At 45.4% G+C, this 13,743-nt stretch overlaps 1 protein-coding gene across 3 annotated transcripts in view; it reads right to left on the bottom strand.

The window, feature by feature from the left end:
* prkacba (protein kinase, cAMP-dependent, catalytic, beta a) overlaps positions 1-13,743 on the bottom strand; it is a 155,787-nt gene that overhangs the window by 11,884 nt on the left and 130,160 nt on the right. For all 3 annotated transcript variants that reach the window (XM_048539149.2, XM_048539147.2, XM_048539146.2), the window contains exons 5-6: positions 12,545-12,627; positions 8,051-8,177 (exon numbers count right to left, since the gene is read on the bottom strand). In XM_048539149.2, coding sequence (XP_048395106.1) covers positions 8,051-8,177; positions 12,545-12,627 — 210 coding nt within the window. The remainder of the gene's footprint in view (positions 1-8,050; positions 8,178-12,544; positions 12,628-13,743) is intronic.

Raw genomic sequence — 13,743 nt, 5'->3', positions numbered from 1 at the left:
AAGGAATTAGGAACAGGGGATGGAATTGTTGCAGAAAGGTGGGTGGGAGGAGGTGGGCTTGAAAAGGACATTGGTTTGTAGATGGTTGCCTGAGATGGAGACAGAAACGTCCAGGAAGGTAAGGGATGAGTTGGAAATTGTCCAGGTGAACTTGAGGTTGGGGTGGAAGGTGTTGGTAAAATGGATGAACTGTTCAAGCTCCTCTTGGGAGCATGAGGTGGCACCAATACAGTCATCAATGTAATGGAGGAAGAGGTGGGGTTTGGGGCCAGTGTAGGTGCGGAAGAGGGACTGTTCCACGTAACCTACAAAGAGGCAGGCATAGCTGGGGCCCATGCGGGTACCCATGGCCACCCCCTTAGTCTGTAGGAAGTGGGAGGAATCGAAAGAGAAGTTGTTGAGGGTGAGGACGAGGTCGGCTCGGCGGATGAGGGTGTCGGAGGAGGGGGACTGGTTGGGTCTGTGGGACAGGAAGAAGTGGAGGGCCTTAAGGCCATCTGCAGGGGGAATGCAGATGTATAGGGTCTGGACATCCATGCTGAAAATGACATTCTGGGGACCAGGGAATTGGAAGTTCTGGAGGAGGTGGAGGGCAAGGGTGGTGTCACGGACGTAGGTAGCGAGTTCCTGGACCAAGGGGGAGAAAATGGAGTCCAGATAGGAGGAGATGAGTTCAGTGGGGCAGGGGCAGGAGCAGGTGGAGACAATGGGTCGACCAGGGCCGGCGAGTTTGTGGATTTTGGGAAGGAGACAGAAGTGGGCCGTGCGGGGTTGGGGAACATTGAGATTGGAGGCTGTGCGTGGGAGGTCACCTGAGGTGATGAGGTCATGGATGATTTGGGAGATGATGGTTTGGTGTTTGGGGGTAGGGTCATGATCAAGGGGACGGTAGAAGGTGGTGTCAGAGAGTTGGCGTCTGGCCTCAGCAATGTAAACATCAGTGCGCCATACTACAACTGTGCCGCCCTTGTCTGCGGGTTTGATGGGGAGGTTGGGGTTGGAGCAGAGGGCTGCCGTTCTGCAGGGGATAGGCTGGAGTGGGTGAGAGGGGTGGAGAGGTTGAGGTGGTTAAGGTCTCGACGGCAGTTGGAGATGAAGAGGTTGAGGGAGAGGAGGCGGCCTGGGGGTGGTGTCCAGAAGGAGGGCTTGTGTTGGAGGTGGGAGAAGGGGTCAGTGATGGGAGGGTTAGGTTTCCCGTTAAAGAAGTAGGCGTGGAGGCAGTAAAATAAGATTCTTTGAGCAGGTGCCACTTTAGAGAAGGTTTAAGAGATACAAGAACAGACAATCATGCAAAACGTTTTTACAATATTCAAAGATCCTGCTATTCAACAACTTTTTTTTGATCCTGCTGGCAGGTCGAGTCAGACTTAGCCTGAAGGCACCAAGAAACATGCGTGAACCACGGCCGACGCCGGCGGAACCCCGCCCATGGCCGACGCCGGCGGAACCCCGCCCACGGCCGACGACCTCATCGCTCCGCCCACAACGTCCACAGCCAGCAACCCCAGAGGAGACAGCCACACTGAGCCCTGCCGCATCTTCAACATCCTCCCAGACCTCCCACTGACTGAGGACGAACGGTCAGTCCTTAGTAAGGGGCTCACCTTTGTCCCCTTACAACCACACATCAACGAATACCAGTCACGGTCGGACATAGAACAGTTTTTCCGCCGCCTACGCCTCCATGCCTACTTCTTCAACTGGGAGCCCAACCCTCCCTCCACTGACCCCTTCACCCGTTTCCAACACAAGTCCTCCTCCTGGACGCCACCCCCAGGCCTCCTACCCTCCCTCGACCTCTTCATCTCTAACTGCCGTCGAGACATTAACCGCCTCAACCTCTCCACCCCTCTCACCCACGCCAACCTCTCCCCTGCAGAACGGGCAGCCCTCCGCTTCAACCCCAACCTCACCATCAAACCCGCACACAAGGGTGGCGCAGTGGTAGTATGGCGCACTGACCTCTACATCGCCGAGGCCAGACGCCAACTCTCCGACACCACCTCCTACCGCCCCCTCGATCATGACCCCACACCCGAGCACCAAACCATCATCTCCAACACCATTCATGACCTCATCACCTCAGGGCATCTCCCACCCACAGCCTCCAACCTCATTGTTCCCCAACCCCGCACGGCCCGTTTCTATCTCCTTCCCAAAATCCACAAACCTGCCTGCCCTGGTCGACCCATCGTCTCAGCCTGCTCCTGCCCCACCAAACTCATCTCCACCTATCTGGACTCCATTTTCTCCCCTTTGGTCCAGGAACTCCCTACCTACGTCCGTGACACCACCCACGCCCTCCACTTCTTCCAGGACTTCCAATTCCCTGGCCCCCAACACCTCACCTTCACCATGGACGTCCAGTCCCTATACACCTGCATTCCACATGCAGATGGCCTCAAGGCCCTCCGCTTCTTCCTGTCCCGCAGGCCCGACCAGTCCCCCTCCACCGACACCCTCATCCGCCTAGCTGAACTCGTCCTCACCCTCAACAACTTCTCTTTTGACTCCTCCCACTTCCTACAGACTAAGGGGGTGGCCATGGGCACCCACATGGGCCCCAACTATGCCTGCCTCTTTGTAGGTTACGTGGAACAGTCCCTCTTCCGCACCTACGCAGGCCCCAAACCCCACCTCTTCGTCCGGTACATTGATGACTGTATCGGCGCCACCTCTTGCTCCCCAGAGGAGCTCGAACAGTTCATCCACTGCACCAACACCTTCCACCCCAACCTTCAGTTCACCTGGGCCATCTCCAGCACATCCTTCACCTTCCTGGACCTCTCAGTCTCCATCTCAGGCAACCAGCTTGTAACTGATGTCCATTTCAAGCCCACCGACTCCCACAGTTACCTAGAATACACCTCCTCCCACCCACCCTCCTGCAAAAATTCCATCCCCTATTCCCAATTCCTCCGCCTCCGCCGCATCTGCTCCCACGACAAGACATTCCACTCCCGCACGTCCCAGATGTCCAAGTTCTTCAAGGACCGCAACTTTACCCCCACAGTGATCGAGAACGCCCTTGAACGCGTCTCCCGTATTTCCCGCAACACATCCCTCACACCCCACCCCCGCCACAACCGCCCAAAGAGGATCCCCCTTGTTCTCACACACCACCCCACCAACCTCCGGATACAACGCATCATCCTCCGACACTTCCGCCATCTACAATCCGACCCCACCACTCAAGACATTTTTCCATCCCCACCCCTGTCTGCTTTCCGGAGAGACCACTCTCTCCGTGACTCCCTTGTTCGCTCCACACTGCCCTCCAACCCCACCACACCCAGCACCTTCCCCTGCAACCGCACGAAATGCTACCCTTGCCCCTACACCACCTCCCTCACCCCTATCCCAGGCCCCAAGATGACATTCCACATTAAGCAGAGGTTCACCTGCACATCTGCCAATGTGGTATACTGCATTCACTGTACCCGGTGTGGCCTCCTCTACATTGGGGAAACCAAGCGGAGGCTTGGAGACCGCTTTGCAGAACACCTCCGCTCAGTTCGCAACAAACAACTGCACCTCCCAGTCGCAAACCATTTCCACTCCCCCTCCCATTCTTTAGATGACATGTCCATCATGGGCCTCCTGCAGTGCCATAATGATGCCACCCGAAGGTTGCAGGAACAGCAACTCATATTCCGCCTGGGAACCCTGCAGCCTAATCGTATCAATGTGGACTTCACCAGTTTCAAAATCTCCCCTTCCCCCACCACATCCCTAAACCAGCCCAGTTCGTCCCCTCCCCCCACTGCACCACACAACCAGCCCAGCTCTTCCCCTCCACCCACTGCATCCCAAAACCAGTCCAACCTGTCTCTGCCTCCCTAACCTGTTCTTCCTCTCACCCATCCCTTCCTCCCACCCCAAGCCACACCCCCATCTACCTACTAACCTCATCCCACCTCCTTGACCTGTCCGTCTTCCCTGGACTGACCTATCCCCTCCCTACCTCCCCACCTATACGCTCCTCTCCACCTATCTTCTTTTCTCTCCATCTTCGGTCTGCCTCCCCCTCTATCCTTATTTATTCCAGTTCCCTCCCCCCATCCCCCTCTCTGATGAAGGGTCTCGGCCCGAAACGTCAGCTTTTGTGCTCCTGAGATGCTGCTTGGCCTGCTGTGTTCATCCAGCCTCACATTTTATTATCTTGGAATCTCCAGCATCTGCAGTTCCCATTATCTCAATAACAGACACATATTTAATGGGAATTTGATTTCCATATCTGCCACGGTGGCAATTAAATTCTCAGCTGTGGATGACTAGTTCAGTACTACAAACACGAGTATCCCACACCCACAGCCATACACACACAATATGCAGCAAAACAGGCAGTGGGGTTTAGAGAGTCATACAGCATGGAAACAGACCCTTTGGTCCAATCAGTCCATGCTGAACATAATCCCAAACAAAACTAGTCCCACTTGCCTGCTCTTGACCCATACCCCTCCAAACATTTCTTATTCATGTGCTTATCGACTTGCAAAGCATTTGGTAAAAATTGTGGAATTGTAACCTGGCATGAACCAGTTCATTCAGGAAACAAAGGGTCCAGGAAATGAAGGGGAGAAATTGGAGCACAGAACACATTCCCTGGACAGCATCTTAGATGTCTGTATAAAATTGAGATTTAGACATGGTTTTGTTGTGCACAGCAACATAGCAAAAATCAGATAATGGCAGTTTCACTTTACCGCTGAGATAATTGTAGCAATTAGCTTTTGCTCAGGATAGAAGCCACAGACTAAATTAAAGCTGTAATGTAAAAAATCGGTAACATGAAGATCTAGAAATGGAAACCAAGTACAGTAATACAATAGTAGAGGGTATGGATTTAAGGTAACTGGCAGAAGGTTTAAAGGAGATGGGAGTCTAAACTTTTTCACCCAGAGGATGGTGGGAACCTGGAACTCACTGCATGTAAGGGTGGTAGAGGCAGAAACCCTCATATCATTTTAGTATTTAAATGTACACTTGCAATGCCAAGGCATTCAAGGCTATGGGGCAAGTGAGGAATAAGAGAATGGTCAAAGAAAGAGTAGGGCCGATCAGGGATAGCATAGGGAACTTGTGTGTGGAGCCTGAGGAGGTAGGGGAAGCCCTAAATGAGTTTTTTGCTTCTGTCTTTACGAAAGAAACGAACTTTGTAGTGAATGAAACCTTTGAAGAGCAGATGTGCATGCTGGAATGGATAGAGATAGACGAAGCTGATGTGCTGAAAATTTTGTCAAACATTAAGATTGACAAGTCGCCAGGCCCGGATCAGATTTGTCCTCGGCTGCTTTGGGAAGCGAGAAATGCAATTGCTTCGCCACTTGCGAAGATCTTTGCATCCTCGCTCTCCACTGGAGTCGTACCTGAGGACTGGAGAGAGGCAAATGTAATTCCTCTCTTCAAGAAAGGAAATAGGGAAATCCCCGGCAACTATAGACCGGTAAGTCTCACGTCTGTCGTCTGCAAGGTGTTAGAAAGGATTCTGAGGGAAAAGATTTATGACCATCTGGAAGAGCATGGCTTGATCAAATACAGTCAACACGGCTTTGTGAGGGGTAGGTCATGCCTTACAAACCTTATCGAGTTTTTTGAGGATGTGACTAGAAAGGTTGATGAGGGTCGAGCTGTGGATGTGGTGTATATGGACTTCAGTAAGGCATTTGATAAGGTTCCCCATGGTAGGCTCATTCAGAAGGTCAGGAGGAATGGGATACAGGGGAACTTAGCTGCTTGGATACAGAATTGGCTGGCCAACAGAAGACAGCGAGTGGTAGTAGAAGGAAAATATTCTGCCTGGAAGTCAGTGGTGAGTGGAGTTCCACAGGGCTCTGTCCTTGGGCCTCTACTGTTTGTAATTTTTATTAATGACTTGGACGAGGGAATTGAAGGATGGGTCAGCAAGTTTGCAGACGACACAAAGGTCGGAGGTGTCGTTGGCAGTGTAGAGAGCTGTTGTAGGCTGCAGCGGGACATTGACAGGATGCAGAGATGGGCTGAGAGGTGGCAGATGGAGTTCAACCTGGATAAATGCGAGGTGATGCATTTTGGAAGGTCGAATTTGAAAGCTGAGTACAGGATTAAGGATAGGATTCTTGGCAGCGTGGAGGAACAGAGGGATCTTGGTGTGCAGATACATAGATCCCTTAAAATGGCCACCCAAGTGGACAGGGTTGTTAAGAAAGCATATGGTGTTTTGGCTTTCATTAACAGGGGGATTGAGTTTAAGAGTCGTGAGATCTTGTTGCAGCTCTATAAAACTTGGGTTAGACCGCACTTGGAATACTGCGTCCAGTTCTGGGCGCCCTATTATAGGAAAGATGTGGATGCTTTGGAGAGGGTTCAGAGGAGGTTTACCAGGATGCTGCCTGGACTGGAGGGCTTATCTTATGAAGAGAGGTTGACTGAGCTCGGTCTCTTTTCATTGGAGAAAAGGAGGAGGAGAGGGGACCTAATTGAGGTATACAAGATAATGAGAGGCATAGATAGAGTTGATAGCCAGAGACTATTTCCCAGGGCAGAAATGGCTAGCATGAGGGGTCATAGTTTTAAGCTGGTTGGTGGAAAGTATAGAGGGGATGTCAGAGGCAGGTTCTTTACGCAGAGAGTTGAGAGAGCATGGAATGCGTTGCCAGCAGCAGTTGTGGAAGCAAGGTCATTGGGGTCATTTAAGAGACTGCTGGACATGTATATGGTCACAGAAATTTGAGGGTGCATACATGAGGATCAATGGTCGGCACAACATTGTGGGCTGAAGGGCCTGTTCTGTGCTGTACTGTTCTATGTTCTATGTTCTAAGTGCTGGAAAATGGGATTGGAAATAGTGTGAACGTGATGGGCCAAAGGACCATCTGTAAATCTCGACAGCTCTATGACACAAGTTCCAAGGATGCACATCAGATCCTTTCGGTGTTCTAATATTAAAATCTTCTTTCTACATAATTGGGCAAACTTATTTCAACACTGTGAAGTATATAATCTGGCCATTGGTTTGTAGAAATCATGTTTAAATCGATCAGTATTGAGGATCATCCCTGACCTCTCGAAGTGTCCCAGCCTCAGGAAAGGGTTCCAGTGCCCAGGGCAATGGCTGAAATGAAGTAAAAATTCTTCATGATGATGGGAGAGCTATTGGAATATAATGGCTGATTACAAATGGAGGATGGGTAATGTAAAGTTCTTGTTAGCTTCCTTTAAGCACATAAACAAGACAACCAGAAAACACCACAAGTATCATTTCCTGAGTCATGTTGATAATTGAAATCAAATAAGATAGCAACTGAAGAGGAAAGTGCAAGAGTTTGAGACATGGAGAAACAAGCAGTGGATCTCCCATTCGGCAGATACAGATACAAATGTACATGTTAGAATCTTGAGCCTGTACATATTGTTTGTCAAAACATCAAAGGGTGACCAAAGTTATGTCTAATCTTGAAGCTTTTTAACACTTGTATTTGAAAACTATATGCAAACAGTTGTCTATCACAATGTATACATAATTTCTCTCCCAACTCCAACACAGATTCATTATCAACTGATCACAGACTGATGTCCCTGAAAAATTAAACGATTTTTCTATATAATATATAGGCGTATATATATATACACACACACACACATATATATATAAAAACTTAAATCAAAAAGACCAAAAGTTCAAATCACAAGTCAGGTTCACGATTTTACTTTAGAGTCAGCAAATATCGCAACAGAGCTGTCACACATTCTCAAATGAATCGATTTAATAAACTGCACAATGACAGGTTTTAATAAAAAACATTCTTCAGAAGGTTGGAGGAAGGAAATTCAGAGGCTGCTACAGTGAGACATAGTGACACTGTAATTAAATACATTAAATTAACTTTTATTTTTATTTTATTAATTTGCAATTACGTAAAACGCTAAATGGCAAGCCTGGATGCAAAATTTCTTTCCTCATTTTTGAAGTGTATTAAAGTGCAGATGATTATCCAAGATAACTGAAATTCTTGGAATTTATTTGAAACTTAAAATTGGCAAAGATCATTCCTTGGTACAAACACCATACCTGGATATACCCTTGTTGGTCAATTAAAAGGTTTTCAGGCTTCAGGTCTCTGTAGATGAGGTCTAGTGAATGGAGGTACTCAAAGGTCAGGACTATCTGAGCTGCATAAAACCGTGCATGAGGTTCACTATAAAGAAAAGCTTAAATTATAGCATTCAGTAATGAATTTAACCAAAAACTAACAATACAATTAACAGGCTAATACCAAAACATACAGCATATTACTAGTTCCATAATGACCAAAACACTTGCAATCAGTTACTACATTAAAAAGTTAACTAACCAAAAGAGTTGCAAATTTCGACTTATCTGCTGACCATGCAAAGACATAACACCTTAAAAGATTTTTCAAAGAATTGTATATTGGTGCGAAAAGAAAGAATTTACACACATTTGCCACCTTCACAAAATTGACAAGTTTTGCAAGTTACAGTTCTTCAGCTTGGATAGATAGGTTATTCATGTGAATGCCCCTTCAGGAATAATTACTATGGAGGGTTATATTTTAAGAACTTAAGTGCCCACTGGGCAAACACTGATAATTCTCCCTGCTGAGTGTGTCATCATTTGAGAACAGTTACAAGGTGTTTGGACCCTACTTTACAAAGCAAGGGCTGACTCTGGGGGCCAATTTAAGTTCTTGCCTTTTTTTTCTTAACCTTCGAAGTCTTAATGAAATGTTCAGTGGGGAGGCATTTCTTTTTGTACCTCATTCTTTTAACTACCAGGATTTCGGTGTTTGACATTAAATGATCCAGTGCAAACAGGACGCTTTTGCTCTCGTTCATTCTATACTGGCCTTGTAAATGATAGATATAGTGCCTCCAAGAAATTCAATAGATGGTATTTGCACCACGAATACTTGGGAAATACTACCAGCACTTATGGACTCAGTACTTACAAAGGTAATGTAGTGGATAATAGCACACTAATTCACCCCATAATTTTCCTAAGCACTGTATGTAGAGCCTCAAAACACAGCCAAATTAATTCATCTCAACGTTTAGGAGAAAAGACTGTACTCTCCAAAAGGAGAAACTAACCTGTCAGGTTTTAATTGACGAATAATTTGTTTTTGAAATCAGTACATTAAAAGCAATTTTTTTAATGAAAGTATACTAAAATCTACTTCAATAGTTTAGACACACAAACTTCAATTAACAGGCTTTTCTTATTTAGATTGCTAATCAGAGCTGGTAATGAAAATATACAAATTAAACTTCACAGATTCAAATACTAAAATATATCAATACAATATCAGATTAACACAAGACAAATTATTGATGCTGCAAGTGAGATGTGCGATGTCACGCAAAAGGAGGAGGGGATTTTCCCCCAGTTCATACCTGCCCCCAACAACATTTCTCATCTTATCAATAATCTAACTACTTCTGCCTTAAAAATGTTCAAGGACTACTTCCGCTGACTTTGAAGAACAGTACTCCAAAGACTCAACATTGAAAAGAAATTCACCCTATTTGTGTCTTAAATTGCTGAAATCTTATTTTGAAATAGTGGCCTGTTGTTCTAGATTGTCCCACAAGGGAAACAGGTTCTTCTCATCCACCTTGTTAAGACCCTTCGATCACATTGCCTCTTGCTCTTCTCAACTCCAACAGGTGCAAATCTAGCCTGTTAAACTTTTCCTTATAAGGTAACATTTATATAAATGATTTGGATGAAATTTTAGGAGGTATGGTTCATAGGTTTGTAGATGATACCAAGATTGATGGTATAATGGACAGTGACGGTGGTTATCTGGGAATGCAGTGAAATCTTGATCAACTGGAGGCAGTGGGCTGAGGAACGGCAGAGTTTAATTTAAATAAACGCAAGGTGTTGCATTTTGGTAAGGCAAGCCATAGCAAGGCTTACACAGTCAATGGTAGGGCTTGGGCAGTGTTATAGAACAGAGATCTACAGGTACAGGTTCATAGCTCCTTGAAAATGGAATCACAGATAGACACAGCAGTGAAGGCTTTCAGCATGCTTTCTTTCATCGGTCAAAGCACTGAGTAAATAAGTTGCAATGCCTTGTTGTAGCTGTACAAGACGTTGGTGAGGCCAGATTTGGAGTACTACGTGCAGTTCTGGTTCCAGTTCCACATTGAAAAGGATATTAAAAACTACAAAAAGAGTGCAGTAAAGATTTACTGTGATACTACCGGGACCAGAAGGTTTGAATTATACAGAAGGCTGGATAGGCTGTGAATTCACCCTCACCCGCCCAGAGTGTAGGAGACTGAGGGGTGACCTGATAGAGGTCTATAAAATCATGACGGGCACAGATAAGGTAGGTAGTTGACAATTTTTCTCCATGAGGGAGGAGTTTAAAACTAAATGGCATAGGTTTAAGGTTAGGGGGTCAAAAGGATTCACAGGGACAATTTTTTCATGCAGGTGGTGAGTGTCTGTAACAGGTACCAGAGGTAGTGGTGGAAGCAAAGTACAATTTTATAATCTAAGAAACATTTAAACAGGTATAGAGGACTAGAAAATCACTAAAGTATCACCCCTGGTAAAATGGGAGTAAGGCAAAAGACTGAAAATGAAAGGTTGATTAGCTTAACCTCAGTCATGTGTCAGATTTTAGAGCCCACTGTGAAGGATGGGATTTCTGAATACTTGGAAGTACATGGTAATCAAGGGGAGGTCAGCCCTGTCAAATCTGTCAGAATTCTTTGAGGAACGAGTAGGTTAGACCAAGGAGTGCCAATGGTTATCATCTACCTGGACTTCCAGAAGGCCTTTGATTCAGTGCCTCACAGGAGGCTGTTGAGTAAGATAAGGGCCCATGGTGTTGCAGGCAGCTAGCACAGAAAGAAGACTGGCAGAGAGTGGAGTTAAAAGGATCTTTCTCAGGATGGCACCCAGTGACTAGTGGTGTTCCCCAAGGGTCAGTGTTGGGACCACAACTTCTCACTTTGTACATTAATGATCTAGATGAAGGAACTGAGGGCATGCTGGCTAGGTTTGCAGACGATACATAAGATAGGTAGAGGGGCAGGTAGTATTGAGGAGGTGGGGAAGCTACAGAAGGGTTTGCACAGATTAGGAATGTGGGCAAACAAGTGGTAGATGGAGTGCAACGTGGGAAAGTGTGAGGTCATGCACTTTGTTAAGAAGAATAGAAGCACAGACTATTTTCTAAATGGGGAGAAAATTCAGAAGTCTGAAGTGCAAAAAGACTTGAGAGCTCTAGTCCAGGATTCTCTCAAGGTAAACTTGCATGTTAGTTAGGAAAGAAAAAGCAACTTTGACATTTATTTTGAGAAGACTTGAATATAAAAGCAGGGATGTACTTCTCAGGCTTTATAAGGTCTTGGTCAGGCCACATTTGGAGTATTGTGCACAGTTTTGGGCCCCATATCTCAAGAAAGATGTACTGGGACTGGAGGGGGTTCAGAGGAGGTTCACAAGAATGGTCCCAGGAATGAAAAGCTTAAGAGGAATGTTTGAGGACTCTGGGTCTCTCCTCGATGGAGTTTAGAAGTATGAGGGGGGATCTAATCAAACCTACTGAATACGGAAAGGCCTGGACAGAGTGGATGTTGAGATAATGTTTCTACTGGTAGAAGAGGCTAGGACACAAAAGAACCTTCTTCAGCCAGAGTGGTGAATCCATGGAATTCACTGCCACAGAAGGCTGTGGAGGCCAGGTCATTGACAATATTTAAGACAGAAGTAGATAGGTTCTTGATTGTCAAGGAGATCAAGGGTTACAGGGAGAAAAGGGGAGGATGAGGTTAAGAAACTTATCAGCCGTGATTGAATGGCAGGGCAGTCTTGATGGGCTGAATTCCCTAATTTCTGATCCTATGACTTACGGATGGGATTGGAATGGAATGGAGGGATCTGGACCAAAACACAGGTAAATGGGACTAGTTAAAATTGTGAAAACTAGATGGTATGGGGAAGTTGGGCTGAAAGGCCTGATTTCTATGTTATAGACTATACAACTAGCCCATTCTAGGTTAGTCTTGTAATCCTTCCCTGAAGTCCTTTCACTGCATTTAGAACTCTCCTTATATAAAGGAGGCCAATACCTCTCACTATCCCAGATGTGGTCTCACCAATGCCTTTATAACAAAGCAATTCTCTACTTTTGTATTCAATTCCCCTTGCAATAAGTAATACTATTCTATTGGCTTACTTATTTACTTACTGCACCTGCATTCTAACCTTTTTACGATAAATACCCCAGAGCAACTAGGTCCTTCTGCATCTAAGCTCTACAATCTCTCATGACTTAGATAACACACTTCTTTTCCATTCTTCCTGCCAAAATGGAGAACTCCACATCTTCCTGTATTATATTCCATTTGTTACATCTTTGCTCACTCATAACCTACATCCCTTTGCAGCCTCTTTATGTCTTTCTAACTTACTTTCCTACTTTTGTGGCCATCAGGAAATTTAACAACCATACCCCATGACAGCTGCATCCAATTCATGAAATAATCAAGTGGCTCAACGGATAAATGTAAACCTTACCTGAATCTTCCGATTCTTCTAAGATGTGAAAACATTTCACCACCTGGCACATACTCCATCACCATATACAAGTTAGAGTTGTCCTGAAACACAGTGAAGCAAGGTATTTTATAAACCAGTTAGGATACATGAACAATAAACAGCTAGTCACACCCAAACTGAGGACAAGTTAGTTTAGTAATACAGCAAACCGACTCCCACAATGAATCATTTTAACAGATTGACACCATAAGACCATAAGACATAGGAGTGGAAGTAAGGTCATTCGGCCCATCAAGTCCACTCCGCCATTTAAATCATGGCTGATGGGCATTTCAACTCCACTTCCCTGCACGGTCCCCATAGCCCTTGATTCCTAGTGAGATCAAGAATTTGTCGATCTCTGCCTTGAAGGCATCCAACGTCCTGGCCTCCACTGCACTCCGTGGCAATAAATTCCACAAGCCCACCACACACTGGCTGAAGAAATGCCGTCTCATTTCAGTTTTAAATTTACCCCCTCTAATTTTAAGGCTGTGCCCACACCTTGTAGAAAGGAATATTATTCTTCCATACTTTTGTATTATTATGCTTTCTTAAGGGTTAATCAAGGCAGTAAGGCAAGATTAAAGTCTGAACTATTTCAAGTAAGGTGAACTTAATGAATAATTTACCAGATACGATTAGTACTAACTTCTTTAAGAGGGTGAAGCAGAACAGTGCAGGTGCTTGGATTAGCTTTAACAGTAAGTAGGCCTTCAGAATCAATTAGCAACCTGAAAGCGTCAGTTCTTGAGCAACAGTCATCAAGTCGTTCAAAGTGAAACTAAAGCTCAAAAATAATTACATTTTGTGGAAGACTTCAGAATTATTAATTGGACAGTCATGACAAGATATCTAGACGATGTTTAAGTGGATAAAGAAATTGTAGAAAATAAAGTATCATAACATGCTAAGGCTCATGGAATACTGGGCCCTGCAAACAGGAACAAGGTATTTGATGAAAACATATTGCAAAGTTCTTAGACTTTTGTGCAAGTTCTTAGACTTTTGTGCCATAAAAGAATAACAAGGTAAGAAACAAAAATGGAAAGTACAAACTCAGCAGGTCTGGCAGCCTCTCTGGAGAGACTTAATGAAACGCCAAACTGGTTTTCCTGTCCACAGATGTAGGCAGACCTGCTGGGTTTCTCTAACACTTTGTGTTTCTATTTCAGATT

The sequence above is a fragment of the Stegostoma tigrinum genome, chromosome 8 (genome assembly GCF_030684315.1).
Source record: "Stegostoma tigrinum isolate sSteTig4 chromosome 8, sSteTig4.hap1, whole genome shotgun sequence".
NCBI classification, from domain to species: Eukaryota; Metazoa; Chordata; class Chondrichthyes; order Orectolobiformes; family Stegostomatidae; genus Stegostoma; species Stegostoma tigrinum.
This window is presented reverse-complemented; position numbering and strand designations above follow the sequence as displayed.